The 16,489-nt window shown below is 41.8% G+C and overlaps 1 protein-coding gene across 9 annotated transcripts in view; it reads left to right on the forward strand.

Annotated features, from left to right (window-relative positions):
• auts2a (activator of transcription and developmental regulator AUTS2 a) overlaps positions 1-16,489 on the forward strand; it is a 1,204,773-nt gene that overhangs the window by 512,503 nt on the left and 675,781 nt on the right. For 8 of the 9 annotated variants that reach the window (XM_043718594.2, XM_043718599.2, XM_043718597.2 and 5 more), the window contains one exon: positions 2,308-2,409. The exons of the other annotated variant lie outside the window; for it this stretch is intronic. In XM_043718594.2, coding sequence (XP_043574529.2) covers positions 2,308-2,409 — 102 coding nt within the window. The remainder of the gene's footprint in view (positions 1-2,307; positions 2,410-16,489) is intronic. 9 annotated transcript variants of the gene reach the window in all.

Consider the following 16,489-nt stretch of genomic DNA (forward strand, 5'->3'; position numbering starts at 1 on the left):
CAGAAAAAAGTTGTACAGATTGACAGTCAGTGACATTTAGAAACAATGTGTTGTTCACAAATCTTGTGTGTAGGCCATAAGGATGACTTCCTGTCTCTGCATCTATGTCACAGAATGCTGAGACACAGTTTCCTGTTCACAATAAGCTGCCAGTTTGACAAGGCTGTACAAGGAAGATTTGTGTGTGTCAAACATACCATTTCAAAAAAAAGGAGGCAACATCTAAGAACAACTCACCTTGAGCCCACACTGACACCTTTCAAAGGGTGAAAATCAAAATTGATAGGTCGACGCATAGATTTTGTGCACCTGTTAAATTAAAGAATGGTAAGAGATCCAGGAAACCAAGAGTAGACATTTATTTGACCTTGTCCTATAGAATTCTACTTTACATTAATGTAGATGTTTCTCAACAGAAAGGGCAAACAGAAGAGAGGTGAAAATCTGCTAAGATCCCATACATTATAACATTTTCATTTAATGGTTTATATTATTTGCAGGTGTAGTTTGCACTTACAGATCAGTTCTTGTATCGAGATTTCTAGTGCTATCTGTAGCAAAACTATAAATGTTCTTTATATTCAGATTTCTGATCTATCACACGTATTAAACAGATGAACTCTTCACTCTCGCCTTGTGGTAAATCAGTTTTATTACATTGAGTTCTCTTCCCTGAATAGACATCATAGGATGTTAATTCCAATTGGTGAATGCTGAGCATGTTAATATTAAATTGCCCAAAGTACCATTTTAAAAAAATCTCAATGACAACTTGTGTAATGTAATGCATAACAAATTATCGTCAGCACCCCAAGCATTGATACGTAAAATTCACTGATCAGAATTTCTACCTTCTGTTTATGCAATTTTGCAAATGTAATATGAAAAGCTTCAACATGTAAGAGTATAGGTGCAACTTTACAGGAGGGAATTGCTATATGGGTGCTGTCAAACTCTACAGTTAGAGTTTTCCCCTATTGTATTTCTGTTGACATGTTGGATAGCCAGTTTGAGGTTACTGGTTCCTCATTTCATAATCTCTTTTCCTTATCTTGTTTGTGAATCTTAACAACAATGTTGAACAAGGTTGCTGCCAAGTTCAGTCTTGATACATTCAATGAAGTATTTGCTGATTTAACTAGCCAGAGGTATTACTTACCACCAATTGGAAAGTGCAGAAAAGAATAACTGCAAAGATGGCCTTTAAACAGTTAGTGCTGACACATTGACTTTGTAGAAGACAAAATTACCGCCTAATAGGGCAATATGGCAAAGTGACAAGCTTAGTAAGCATCAATATCAAATAACTTGATACATATTATAAAAGTGATGGATTAAACTTGGCATCATTGGTGAAAATAAATTCTTTGTTTGGATCGCTCTGTGCTCTCCACATCCTGAGTCCGTCTTCGCTTGCGTGTTTTTGACCATTGGATTTGTCATTTCATCATTATAGAAGCTTTACTAAGTAAAATAATTAGTGGATTCAAATAGTCTTCTCTCCACAACTCCATTGAGAGAGGTCCCTCCTCTTTCCATCCAGTATATTATGTCCCTTTCAGCTATTTTTGTGTAGCATGATATGCACATCAGGCTGAATAGTAGCTGCCAGTGGCATCTCATTCTTCTCTCATTTCCTATTTAGGCGACAAAGCGATTCACTGCCTTTGACCCAGTTGCAGTCCTCTTAGGAAAAGCATCCATTCAAAGTGCTAATGGCTACAAAAAAGGCTGTTTCATTTTAATTATGTGTTTTACTCCAGGGTGTTTTTTTTCTGCTGTTTGCTGTAAATGATGGATGGTGTTGGTAAATGGCAATTTTTTCTCTCTCTCTGACCTCATTTTTATTGTCCTATAAAGTACGACTTGTACAAATACGCTACCATGTGAAATAGCCCATAGTGGTAAACAATTCCCACCGTATTATGTGATGCACCCACTTTACAAGTAGGTGGCTTTTTGGCTTGGTTCATTTTGTTGGCTGTTCATGCATAAGCAGTTAAAAGAGAATCTGAGGTGGGGGGGGGGGGGTGTTTGGCTATGATAACTGGTTGAAAAATGCACCAAAGCAAGCTAATAAATCCTGACTTGGCTCTGATGAGAAGTTCACAAACACTTTGCACTGTTCTCCAGACCGTTAAGCTCAGACATTTGGGTCATATCATTTTCCATTTCTTAAATGTATTTTTTTGATTGTGTCAGGAAAATGACTCCTACTGCTTTCTACGAGTTTGCTGCTGGAGCCTGATAAGACTGTCCCTACCTCCATCTTTATAGCTTTCATCTTTTTTTCTCTTTGCTTTGTAGCTCAAGCCTTCTCAGCACAGCTGCAGGGACAGTGACAGTGAAAGTGTCAGCAGTGATTCTAAGGCTTCCAACCGGAGCTGCTCACATGAAAGACTGAGTGATGTAAGTATAAGACATCTGGCTAATGATCTTCACCACTGTGCTGCCCTCCATCTCTCTCCTTGCCCCCCCCCCCCACACCCAAGACCTCTTTAAATATACACTGTTATCAGCAAGCACTGGGCATCATGCCGATATATGCGCACACACCTTTATGTGAAATGTAGGGTGTTTAAATGGTTTGTGTTTGATGTGCTAATTAGTCAAAAGTGCAATCAAATTCATGTCGTAATTAAAATTGTCAGTTGGCAGACAAGCTAAGAACTGAAAAAACATGGCATAACAAATGAAGTGAAATGATTCTGTGTGTAGCTATATGATGCTTCATCAGGCGTGAAATTAAATAAGTAATTTGATGTTAACGTCGGAAATTGAATTGATGCCTGCTGTCCCTGTTCTGATGATCCTGCATTTAAAGTAGCCTTGCACTTGTACAGAGGCAACCCCTCCCCGATGTACAGTGCATTTGATAGACTGTACATTTATAAAAAGTTAAGAAAAGCAATTGGTGCACCGAATGAACACCAGTCTGTCATGTGGCCGGGTTCTCTCTCGCTCTGTGTGAATATCTCTCCAATTCCACCAGGTAACTGTTCCATAATTTTACTCCACTGTCTATTCAGTTAAGTTTAACCCTTCAGAGTTATATTGTTACTTACCAGGATGATCCTGCCTTGTGTTCCCAGTTGCCACTATTACTGTTACCTTCAGTTGGTCTCATTGACAGCTACTTCTCCTTGACATTAGATACATACCAAGAAATTAAAAAAAAATCACCATCAGTGATTAACCAAAAAGGATAAGAATAGTGTCAAACTTAAAGAAAAGGCATAAAATTGTACACAAAATAGATGGCACATTGGAGGGTTGGACAATATCAAAAAGGATAAAAAGAAATTAATAAACTGGGGAAAAATAAGGCTGCAAGAGAAGGCTAGTCAGAAATATTAAAACAGGATGGTAGAGTTTCTGTGATTTATTTTTAGAAAGAAAAGCTAACAAAGTTAGCATTGATCCTGTAGGAAGTGAGCCTAGAAAATTGATGTAGTTAAACAAGGAGATGGCAGATAAATTGAATAAATATTTTGCATGTGTCTTTACTGCTGTCCCCTCTCACTTTGATCTCCCATTCAGTGAAGGCCCATGAAAATGTCACATTCGTCAACAGCTGAAACATGGCAACTTGTTCTGTTGTTGTTCATCGACCTTATATCACATTCCTTTCTACTCACGGATGCCGCTTGACCTGCTGAGTATTTCCAGAATTTTCTGTCTCCATTTGAGATCTTCAGGAGTGACACTATTTTGCTTTTGTACATTTAATGCAATTCCTTCTTTATAACCTGCCATCTTTGTTTCTCTATTAGAGGATTGAGAGCTATTCAGATCACGAGACGTCTGAGTAGGGTAGAGAAGATAAAGTAATGTCTCAGAAGCAGTTGCAAATCAGGAAATTGAAGTGAGGAAGCAACTCAGAAAAGTTATAATATTTGGAGAAGTATTACTGCGTAGGTAACTTGAAGAGACAAATGCCCGGATCATGATGGACATTATCCTAGAGTTTTGAAGAAAAAATGTGGCAAGTGAAATATTTGATGTCGGGCTGTGTATAGCCTAGGGACAATTCCAAATGAGGTTGTATTCTCAGCACACAGCTTGGTATGATCCCCCACAACTGCTCCACTGCTTAAAATGCACAGTATCCTTCATTAACTCTGGTCACACAAACTGACCTTACTTGCTTCTCTGCCATTCATTCCCTACTACTTGGGCTCACTCACAAAGTGCAGTTGCTGTCCGGTACTCTCATTTCAAGTTCACTTTGTTTTTTTGGGAAGGATGTAACTGAATTAGTAATTAAGGGAGTGAACGGTGTGCACTGAAGACTTGCATTGGCTGCTTTACTGTCCTATACCTCAGAACCCTAGAATGGTTACAGCGCAAGAGGAGGCCATTCAGCCCACATGTTTGTGCCAGAATTCCGAAGGAGCCGTCCACCTTGTGCCATTCCTCTGTCTTCTCCTTGTCGCCCTTTACATTCTTTGCTTTGAGATAAAGACCGAATATACTCTTTGTTGCCTCAATTGAACCTGCTTCCATCACATTCTCAGGCAGAGAGTTCTAGATTGCAAACACTCATTGCATCAAAATGTTACTCCTCAAGTTGCTATTGCTTCTTTTGCCAATTATCTGAAATCCGAGCCTCCTGGTTCGCGATGCTTCCTCAAATGGGAACACTTTCTCCCTATTTATCCTACTCAGATGCCTCGTGATCTGAATACTTCTCAATCCGCTGATAGAGAAACAAAGATGGCAGGTTTTAAAGAAGGAATTACACTAAGTGTACAAAAGCAAGATAGTGTGGCTCCTGGAGATCTGAAATGGAAACTGAAAATTCTGGAAATACTCAGCAGGTCAAGCGGCATCCGTGAGTAGAGAGGAACATGATATCAGGTCGATGAACAATCAACAGAACAAGTAGCCATGTTTCAGCTGCTGATGAACATGATTTTTCATGGGCCTTCACTGAAGGGAGATCAAAGAGAGAGGGAAGAGCAGTAACAGAAGGGTAGTACAAACCCAGAGCTGACAGCACTCCTCCGTTGCTGCCATGGCCTCTCTTTCAGGGATTTTTCAGGTGACCTGCTCATGGAATTGAATGTTGAATAACATGGATTGTGCCACTTATGTTCTCTCTCGTTTGCTGTCAGTTGTCTTCTGCAAACAGAGTAGAAATGAATAGTTCCAGTTGTTGATACAGCATGTAGTAATACCTGTGTTAGGATACACCCTCTGAGGAATGTGTTGACTTGTAATTCAGGTGTGTTTGCTGGCTGGTCATTGCTTCTTCATGTCAGCATTTGTCACTTCCAGTCAGTATATTTCCATTGCCTGCTGCATGCTATGTTAAAGCCACTCCACAGTGGCCTACATCCTCTTTGATGCAATCTGGGAAGTCTTTGCAAATGCAAGAGTCAGCAGTGCTGCACAATTCCACAGAATTGCATCTGATTGTGAACCTGGAAAATCTTTGTTTATCTGCGCAGAGGCCAAGCCAGCCCATTGATCCCTTTTGGTTCAACCTAGCTTTTGCCAGCAGACAGGTGAGAGGATTAAATAGCTTTTTATTTTAACCTAATAATCAACCAGTCCAGAGATGTTATTACACACTTCTGGAGGAGGTAGGGCAGAACCCAGGCCTCCCTGTCCAAGAGTAATGACACTACCACTTCACCCCAGTAATATCCCCATGAACCACAAGTGCTCCTGCGTGGCAGTGATAGGAATACAGAAATGGATTAAGAAACTTAATCTTTCTTTTTGAATTTATGACACCTGTCCTCTATTCTGAGAATAATGGTTGAACATTGCAAGGTGTGTTAATTAGAACAAACTGGAGCTGTTCTCTGAGAAATAATTCCCTATTAGTGACCAAAGATGTGTGGTTTAGGGTGGATTGGCCATGCTAAATTGTCTCCAGTGTCCAGGGGTGTGCAAGCTAGGTGGATTAGTCATGGGAAATGCAGGATCACAGGGATAGGGTGGGGGCTTAAGTGTGGGTGGAATGCTCTGTGGAGGGTTGTGTGGAATTGATAGGCTAAGTGGTCTGCTTCCACACTGCAGGGATTCATTCATCACAGTTCATGCCAAACTGCCAGAGAATCTATCAAAATCAAATTTTTATTAATCTGTTCTTGTGAGGTGAGTGATGTTGGTGAGGTAATATTAACCTATCATTAGATACTCCAAGGGCATTAAGAAGCACTTTTGTAAATAAAATTATTGTTACAAAGGCCAAACTGTCCCATACCATCTTGGTGAACTAGACTTGACAATCTGGCAACTTTTGTGGTTATCATCTGCTGTTATTTGTCAAATGACCAAACTCGCTGAACTTCATTTTAAAACTTGCAGTGGTGGAATTTGGATGCTTTCCTGACCAACTTCCCAACACTTGCCTCATCCAAAGTTCTGTTGCCAGAATCCTAATTTGTACCAAGTCCAATTCACCCATCGTGTCTATGCTTGCTAACCTGCAATGTCTCTCAATCCACCAACGCCTCAGTGATAGCATTCCCATTCATGTTTTTGAATCTCTCTAAGGCTTCACAGCTCCATGTTGCTAAAAATTCCTCCAGCCCTCCAAACTCTCTGAACTCCACTAACTAGGCTCTCATGCACATCCCAGATTGTAATTGTTGGAAGCCATCTTTCAGCTTATAAATCCTAACTCTTGGAATTTGTCTTCTAAATCTCTCCATCTCTCTCTTCTCTTCAATTAATTTTTGAGCAGACTTCTTTTTTAATTGAACCAAGATGGAGTAAAAGTCATGGTTTGGATACTGAATGGTCTCCTCCTGTTCCCATGTTATGGTGGAAATTTGCAACCTCCATCATGAAGGGAGCATGGGGTCAGAAGCTCAGCTTAAAGCTGAGCAAGATGCTGAGGCTGTGAAGGATTTTGTCCAGCTGGAAACTGGTTAAAGAGGAGGGTGAAACTTGTGGGAAGGATAGGAAACCAGTGGTAGGATTTGAAGGTGATGGCTTCTTTCATTCCAGTATTTACCTGGAAGTAATTGTAGCTCAAGCCAAGGTGACTTTGGCAAATAGCTTATGGAGAATCCAAAGGAATTTTATCAGTACATTAAGGACAAAATAGTAACTAGGGAGAGAACAGGACACTCAAAGATCTGCAAGCCAGCCTATGTGTGGAGATGTGGGAGATACGAATGAGTATTTTGCATCAGTATTTAGGGCAGAGAAGGGCATGGAAGATATACAAGGTGGAGAAATAGATGGTGAATTCTTGAAAAATGTCCATGTTACAGAGGAGGATGTGCTGGATGTCTTAAAACACATAAAGGTGGATATTTCCCCAGGACCTGATCAGGTGTACCCTAGAACGCTGAGAAGCTAGGGGAGTGATTGCTGAGCCCCTTGTTGAGATATTTGTATCATGGATAGCCCCAGGTGAGGTGCCTGAAGACTGGAGGTTGACTAATGTGGTGCCTCTCTAAGAAAAGTGGTAAGGAAAATGCAGGGAACTATAGACCAGTGAGCCTGACGTCAGTGGTGGGCAAGTTGTTGGAGGGAATCCTGAGGGACAGGATGTACATGTATTTGGAAAGGCAAGAGCTGATTAGGGATAGTTAACATGGCTTTGTGCGTGGGAAATCATGTCTCACAAACTTGATTGACTTTTTTGAAGAAGTAACGAAGAGGATTGATGAGGGCAGAGCGGTGGACATGATACATGTGGACTTCAGTAAGGTGTTTGACAAGGTTCCTCATTGTAGACTGGTGAGCAAGGTTAGTTCACATGGATTACAGAGACAACTATCCATTTGGATACAGAACTGGCTCGAAGATAGAAGACAAAGGGTGGTGGTGGAGGGTTGCTTTTCAGACTGAAGACCTATGATCAGTGGTGTGCCACAAGGATCAGTGCTGGGTCCACTGCTTTTCGTCATTTATTTAAATGATTTGGATGTGAACATAGGAGGTACAGTTAGTAAGTTTGCAGATGACACCAAAATTGGAGGTGTAGTGGACAGTAAAGAAGGTTACCTCAGAGTATAATGGGATCTTGATCAGATGGGCCAGTGGGCTGAGGAGTGGCAATGGAGTTTAATTTAGATAAATGTGAGCTGCTGAATTTTGGACAGGCAAATCTTAGCAGGACGTATACACTTAATTGTAAGGTCCTAGGGAGTGTTGCTGAGCAAAGAGACCTTGGAGTGCAGGTTCATAGCTCCTTGAAAGTGGAGTTGCAGTTGGATAGGATAGTGAAGGCGGCGTTTGGTATGCTTTCCTTTATTGATCAGAGTATTGAGTACAGGAGTTGGGAATCATGCTGCGGCTATACATTGGTTCCGTCACCTTTGGAATATTGTGTGCAATACTGGTCTCCCTCCTTATACGAAAGATGTTGTGAAACTTGAAAGGATTCAGAGAAGATTTACAAGGATGTTGCCAGGGTTGGTGGGTTTGAGCAATCGGGAGAAGCTGAACAGGCTGGGGCTGTTTTCCCTGGAGCGTCGGAGGCTGAGGGGTGACCTCATGAGGGGCATGAATAGGGTAAATAGACAAGATATTTTCCCTGGGGTAGGAGAGTCCAAAATTAGAGGGCATAGGTTTAGGGTGAGAGAGGAAAGATATAAAAGGGCCCCCCATGGGCAGTGTTTTCTCACAGCATGTGGTGTTTGTATGGAATGGGCTGCCAGAGGAAGTGGTGGATGCTGGTTGCAACAATTGCAATATTTAAAAGGCAACTGGATGGGTATATGAATAGGAAGGGTTTAGAGGGATGTGGCCAAGGGCTGGCAAATGGGGCTAGATTAATTAAGCATATCTAGTCAGTATGGACAGGTTGGCCCAAAGGGTCTGTTACCATGCTGTACATCTCTCTGACTCTATGATGATCTATCAAGTAGCCTCACAACATAAAGGTTATATGTGATCTGGTGGTAAAATAGCATTGGATGCAAATGTGGAAGCTAACTTCATGGCTGCAGGTAATCTCATATAATAGTATCTAGATGGAGAAGAGGAGCCGGCGAAGGAAGATCCTCAGAAGAATTCAGTGGTAACAATCTGTCGGTGTAAGGAGAAAAACTCTTGTTGAATCTCCGATGATTGTACAGGTAAATGTATAGCAAAGTCAGAGCAATGCCACAAAATTGGGCAATAGAGAAAAGCATTTGAAGGCGGTTGGAATAGCTAATAACATCAAAAGCTAGGGAATGGATGAGGAATGAAGGGTAAATTATTAATATCATAAGGTCACCGTTACAAAGAATTTTGTTTGTGACTGTTTGTTTGAGCTGTTCCAACATTGCGTGATTGCAAACTTCTGGGAAAGATTGAAATCGGGAGTTCTAGGAAAGATAAGAATAGTTTTGAGATTCAGCAGCAGTTAACAAGGCTGGGGGATTTGATGGAGGGGTGCTGGCAGTGGTTTTGACGGAATGAAGAACCAGAGAGCAAAACATGAATACTGTCTGCAACAATGAGAGCCCAAAAACGTGTTGTTTAGTTAATGATTAAAGAGGATAAGATCTTCGCAGGAGAAGTATTTGTTACCTGGGTGAGAAGGCCTTGCACAGTACATGTGATTGATAGAGGAGAAACAAGAAACTTAATGGGTGGTTAAGTTAAGGACGAGGTTAGATACACTGGAGAGAGCCTGGCTTTAGCAGAGAAGAGTGAAAAACAACAGAAATAACTGATTAGATTGTGCTTCTCATTCAGTGGCAAATGTGCCCTTTTGTTCGATGTGATGATTGAGGAAGCGAGGGAAAAAGGAGTTTACAAAGATTGTTGTTGAATGGAGAAAAGAAGTTAGGATTAGCTTCGCTCTCCTAAATCTACTTTACATAGACTGGGTGACCACTTTGCGGAACATCTCCAGTCTGTGCGCAAGCAGGACCCCGACCTTCCTGTGGCTGGTCATTTTAACACCGCAGCCTGCTCATGTGCCTACGAGACTCTCCTCAGCATGCTGCAGTGCTCCACAGTGCAAACTGGAGGAACCTTCTGGATTTAATATTGACCTCAAGTTGGTTCAGATCGTGAACCAACTCCCATTCCTTCCCTTGCTTTTAGCTTTACTTGTGACATTCTCTGTCACCATGTCCTCTCTCCTCTCCCCGCATTCCTGTGGGACTATCTATTTCTTTCCAATCTGGCAGTTAGACCCACGATTGGTCTGCCATTCTCACATTCTGATCAACTGAAGAACATTTGGCTGTCATGTTTCACTTAATCTGAACTTTCAACATCTTTTCTCTCCCAGCATTCTATGACCTCCTCTCCCTAACACCGCCACACCCCCCCCCCCCCCCCCCCCCCACATAAATGCTGTATCCCCCCACACTTCACTTTAGCTGTGATAAAGAGTCACCAGGCTCAAAACATTAGCTTGCTCTCTTTCCATGGATGCTGCCTGACATGCTGTGATCTCCAGCATTTGTTGTTTTTTGCTCTCCTAGAGTTGTGTAACTTCGGTAGATGTGAATGTGGCACAGTAGAGCTTCATGATCTTCACTCATCTGATGACGGATGGCCACACCAGTTTTTTAATAGGTATACCCTCAAATGTGTTCCCATTGGACTTGAGAGAAGGATGATGATGATGTGTGGTCTAGACTGGTTGAAACAGTACAGGTCTGAAAAGGTAAACAAAAAAAGACTGACCATAATATTAGAACACTGCTAATGTATGCTTAAGTACAGAAAGCCAAGTTGCGAGAGAGAATTACATAATTTTTCTGAGGTGGGGATGAATACATGCAAATGGAGTCTGTAAATTTCTACAAACACAGTGAAGCCAAATGTGTCGCTGTGATCAGATTTAAAAATGATGTTTGTGACATTTCTTTCACCTCACGTTTTCTTCTTCAACCTCCTGTCTGAAGTCCAGTACTGAATGAAAATAATCCCTTCCCATTGTTCTATCCACTATATTTCACACGGAATTCTCCGGACAGTGTAGGCAAGTTCTCGTCTGCTTGTCCGAGCTGACAAAACTTGTTTGATTTGACTGACATCAGCACTGGTGTGTATTGTTTTATGTTGACCTCAAGTTATTGAAGATCTTGTAAAGAGCCATCAAAGTCGAATATGTTATAATTGGTGTTTGGGCACTAGTTGCATTTGCTGTTTGAACAACAGGATGTTATAGTTAGTGTGATGGGTATTAATGAGAGCCAAGGGGCTACTCGAACATTCATCTTTGATCTTTCGCTTCAGATAACATGTAGTCTTCAACCTTGACAGCTTAACTTCAGGCAAAGGAAAAAGCGAAATCGGTTGCTCTTATTTAAAAAAAGGTGAACAATGAAGCAATTTAAACGAAAAGTTTTTTTTTAGCTGCAATGAAGACATGGATTTTGTTTTGAAGACTGCAATGTATTAATAGTAGAATGTTTCGATTTGACATAGCAGTACAGTGTTATGCATTTATAATTTCAAATGTATTTTTTGTTTTAAATCTGGCATTCTTGGTGTGTATTATGACTTTTTTTTAAAAGGGTAAGCTTGTGTCTAGGAAGTGCAGTCAGTAGCCTCCCTACCTTTGTGCCAGAAGCATTGGGTTCAAGTTATTGGGCTTTGATGGCTGCAGAAGGTTCATAACAGTCCCAAAATGATAGAATACAATATAATTTTTTTGTCACTTGTATTGTTACAAAAAATACAGTAAAATGTGTTTAAGTTACTAAATTCCGGTGCCTTGATTAATAACAGAAATCACATATTAAAAAATTATGACATAATCTCGCAATGGGTTTGAAGAATTGAAATAATGTGGCAGCTTGTTCCATTTTAGGACTGTCCTTGGGAAGAAAGTTTGATGATGCATAATTGGAAATAAATGTTCTTAGTAGTTTGTGTGGATGACTGCATCAATATTTGTCATTATTGGGGGTGGGGGGGTGTGCGGCAGATGTGGGTGCATTGCAAGTATTTGTCTCTGTCAACTTCTATCAGTGCATTCTATGTTTTATAGAACATGGTAGGTCAATACTCCTCTCTCCCCACTCTTTTTTGCTGCAGTGATTCCTATTTGTAATCTTTGATCAAGGATATAACACTGATGTACTGATAAATAGGGGTCACTGGACCCAAAACGTTAACTCTGTTTTCTCTCCATATATGGGCTGCCAGACCTCCTGTGTTTTTTCAGCAATTTCTGTTTTTGTTTCTGATTTATGTAGAATCATGTGTCATTTTAGATGCCCTATATGGACATATTTGGCGAGAAATACAGTGGATATTTGAAGCTGGCGCAAAGCATACAACAGTGTCACACTGAATGGCAGAGCAGACTTCAATGGCATCATGCCAAAGAGATTGATATTTCAACTCGTAAATCCTTTCACTACTTCAGTGGCAGGCAGTAAGCACGGGAGAGGTTCCCAGTCAACCATCTGCAGAAAACTGTGACCTAGATTAGATTAGATTAGATTAGATTACAGTGTGGAAACAGGCCCTTCGGCCCAACAAGTCCACACCGACCCGCCGAAGCGCAACCCACCCATACCCCTACATTGACCCCTTACCTAACACTACGGGCAATTTAGTATGGGCAATTTAGTATGGCCAATTCACCTGGCCCTGCACATCTTTGTGACTGTGGGAGGAAACCGGAGCACCCAGAGGAAACCCACGCAGACACGGGGAGAATGTGCAAACTCCACACAGTCAGTCGCCTGAGGCGGGAATTGAACCCGGGTCTCAGGCGCTGTGAGGCAGCAGTGCTAACCACTGTGCCACCGTGCCGCCCACCTGTCTTAAGTGTAACAATGGACCAACACAGCAGTACTGAAGATGACAATTCTATTTATGGACATGGGAAGAGGGAAGGACTTATGCAAACTGTTCACAATTGCGTTGAAGGAAACGCTTTTCTCAAATAATTATCTAAAATATTCTTCTACTGTGCTGGAAATGAATGTAGTATACTTGGTGAAAAATAGATTGCTTGATGATGTGTATTTTTACCATCCTATCTGGATGGATTTACCTCCATAGAAGGGCTACAATTTATGGGGATTGGGGGCAGGAATGAATGTGTTGCCTTCCTCTCAGAAAAGTTGGTTGCGAATTTCAAAGGAGCCTCTTTAACCCCTGCCCTCCCACCTCCTTCAATGGTGTGCTGTAGATGTCTGAAAGAAACATCCGCCCCTCAGAATGGTTGGCAGCTCTTCCAGTCCTAGCAGCACTCAGAGAGAGTTTAGGGCACTGCTAGAATTTCAAGGAGGTCCATGAAGAAAGGTGATGGGCACCAACTAGGAGTGCCTTCATGTGTGCAGAGGAATTAACCATCTGAAAGAGAGAGGTGTTCAAGGTCAGATAGAGTCAGAGAGATGTATAGTGCAGAAACAGACTCTTAGGTCCAACTCATCCACGCAAACCAGATATCCCAACCCAATCTAGTTCCACCTGCCAGCACCCGGCTCATATCCCTCCAAACCCTTCCTATTCATATACCCATCCAGATGCCTTTTAAATGTTGCAATTGTAGTATGCTCCACCATTCCTCTTGCAACCCATTTCTCACACATACCACCCTCTGTGTGAAAAAGTTGCCCCTTAGGTCTCTTTCATATCTTTCCCCTCTCACCCTGAACCTCTGCTCTCTAGTTCTGGGCTCCCGCACCCCAGGGAAAAGACCTTGTCGATTTACCCTATCCATGCCCCTCATGATGTTTAAACCTCTGTAAGATCACCCCTCAACCTCCGACGCTTCAAGGAAAACACTCCTAGCCTATTCAATCTCTCCCTATAGCTCAAATCCTCCAACTCTGGCAATATCCTTGTAAATCTTTTCTGAACCCTTTCAAGTTTCACAACATCTTTCCGATAGGAAGGAGACCAGAATTACACGCAATATTCCAACAGTGGCCTAACCAATGTCCTGTACAGCCTCAACATGACATCCCAACACCTGTACTCAATACTCTGACCAATAAAGGAAAGCATACCAAACGTCGTCTTCACTATCCTATCTATCTGCAACTCTACTTTCAAGGAGCTATGAACCTGCACTCCAAGGTCTCCTTGTTCAGCCCACTCCCGAGGAATTTAGCAGTATTTAAACATTTAGTGGTAGAATTTGCTTTCCCAAAATGCAACACTTCACATTTATCTAAATTAAACTCCATCTGTCACTCCTCAGCCCATTGGCTCATCTGATCAAGATCCTGTTGAAATCCGAGGTAACCTTCTTTGTTGTTCACTATACCTCCAATTTTGGAGCCATCAGCAAACTTACTAACTACACTTCTTAAGCTCACATCCAAATCATTAATATAAATGACGAAAGGTAGTGGACCCAACACCGATCCTTTGGCACTCCACTGGTCACAGGTTTCCAATCTGGATTAGAGTGGTGCTGGAAAAGCACAGCAGTTCAGGCAGCATCCGAGGAGCAGGAAAATCGACATTTCAGGCAAAAGCCCTTCATCAGGAATACAGGCAGAGTGCCTGAAGAGTGGAGAGATAGCCACCCTCCTCTCATTTATCTCTCCACTCTTCAGGCACTCTGCCTGTATTCCTGATGAAGGGCTTTTGCCCGAAACGTTGATTTTCCTGCTCCTCGGATGCTGCCTGAACTGCTGTGCTTTTCCAGCACCAGTCTAATCCAGAATCTGGTTTCCAGCATCTGCAGTCATTGTTTTTACCACAGGCTTCCAATCTGAAAAACAAGCCTCCATGACCACACTCTGTCTCCTACCTTTGAGCCAGATCTATATCCAAATGGCTAGTTCTCCCTGTATCCCATGGGATCTAACCTTGCTAACCAGTCGCCCATGGAGAACCTTGTTGAACGCCTTACTGAAGTCCATACTGAAGTACAGGTCTATCCTCTGAGTTTTCTGAAGAAGAAACAAAATCAAGTTTGTGAGACATGATTTCCCACACACAAAGCCATGTTGACTATCCCTAATCAGTCCTTGCCTTTCCAAATACATGTTCATCCTGTCCCTCAGGATTCCCTCCAACAACTTGTCCACTACCAACATGAGGCTCACTGGTCGAGACTTCTCTGGCTTGTCCTTACCAGCTTTCTTTAGCAGTGGCACCATGTTTGCCGACCTCCAGTCTTCTGGCACCTTAGCTGTGACTATCGATGATACAAATATTTCAGCAAGAGGCCCAGCAATCACTTCCCTAGCTTACCACAGAATTCTAGGGTATACCTGATCAGGTCCTGGGGATTTATCCACTTTTATTTGTTTCAAGACATCTAGCACGTTCTCCTCTGTAATATGGCCATTTTTCAAGAATTCACCATCTGTTTCCCTACTTTCCATATCTTCCAAGTCCTTTTCCACAGTAAATACTGATGCAAAATACTCATTTAGTACCTCCCCCAACTCCTGCGGCTCCACACAAAGGCCATCTTGCTATTCTTTGAGGGGGCCTATTCTCTCCCTAGTTACCCTTTTGTCCTTTATGTATTTGTAAAAACCCTTTGGATTCTCCTTAATTCTATTTGCCAAAGCTATCTCATGTCCCCTTTTTGCCCTCCTGATTTCTCTCTAAAGTATACTCCTAATGCTTTATACTCTTCTAAGGATTCACTTGATCAACCCTGTCCATACGTGACATATGCTCCTTCTTTTACTTAACCAAACCCTCAATTTCTTTAGTCATCCAGCATTCCCTACACCTACCAGCCTTCCCTTTCACCCTGACAGGAATATACTGTTTCTGGATTCTCATTATCTCATTTCTGAAAGCTTCCCATTTTCCAGCCGTCCCTTTACCTGTGAACATCTGTTCCCAATCAGCTTTTTAAAGTTCTTGCCTAATACTGTCAAAATTGGCCTTTCCCCAATTTAGAACTTCAACTTTTAGACTTGGTCTATCTTTATCCATCACTATTTTAAAAGTAATAGAATTATGGTCGCTGGCCCCAAAGTGCTCCCCCACTGACACCTGTCACCTGCCCTGCCTTATTTCCCAAGAGTAGGTCAAGTTTTGCACCTTCTCTATTAGGTACATCCACATACTGAATCAGAAATTTTTTTGTACATGCTTAATAAATTCCTCTCCATCTAAACCCTTAACACTATGGCAGTTTGGAAAGTTAAAATTTCCTAGCAGAACCACCCTATTATTCTTACAGATTATTGAGATCGCCTTACAACTTTGTTTCTCAATTTCTCTCTGATTATTAGGGGGTCTATAATACAATCCCAGTAAGATGATCATCCCTATCTTATTTCTCAGTTCCACCAAATAACATCTTTGGATGTATTTCTGGGAATATCCTCCCTTAGCACAGCTATAATGCTATCTCTTATCAAAAATGCCACTCCCCCTCCTCTCGTGCTTCCCTTTCTATCCTTTCTGTAGCATCTGTATCCTGGAACATTAAGCTGCCAGTCCTGCCCATCCATGAGCCACGTCTCTGTAATTGCTGTGATATCCCAGTCCCATGTTCCTAACCATGCCTGAGTTCACCTGCCTTCCCAGTTAGGCCCCTTTCATTGAAATAAATGCAATTAAATTTATCAGTCCTACCTTGTTTTCTGCTTTGTCCCTGCCTGCCCTGACTTGCTTTTCTCAACTG

The sequence above is a fragment of the Chiloscyllium plagiosum genome, unplaced genomic scaffold (genome assembly GCF_037043375.1).
Source record: "Chiloscyllium plagiosum isolate Xiang-an unplaced genomic scaffold, Cpla_swu_hap1 HiC_scaffold_31, whole genome shotgun sequence".
Classification (NCBI taxonomy): domain Eukaryota; kingdom Metazoa; phylum Chordata; class Chondrichthyes; order Orectolobiformes; family Hemiscylliidae; genus Chiloscyllium; species Chiloscyllium plagiosum.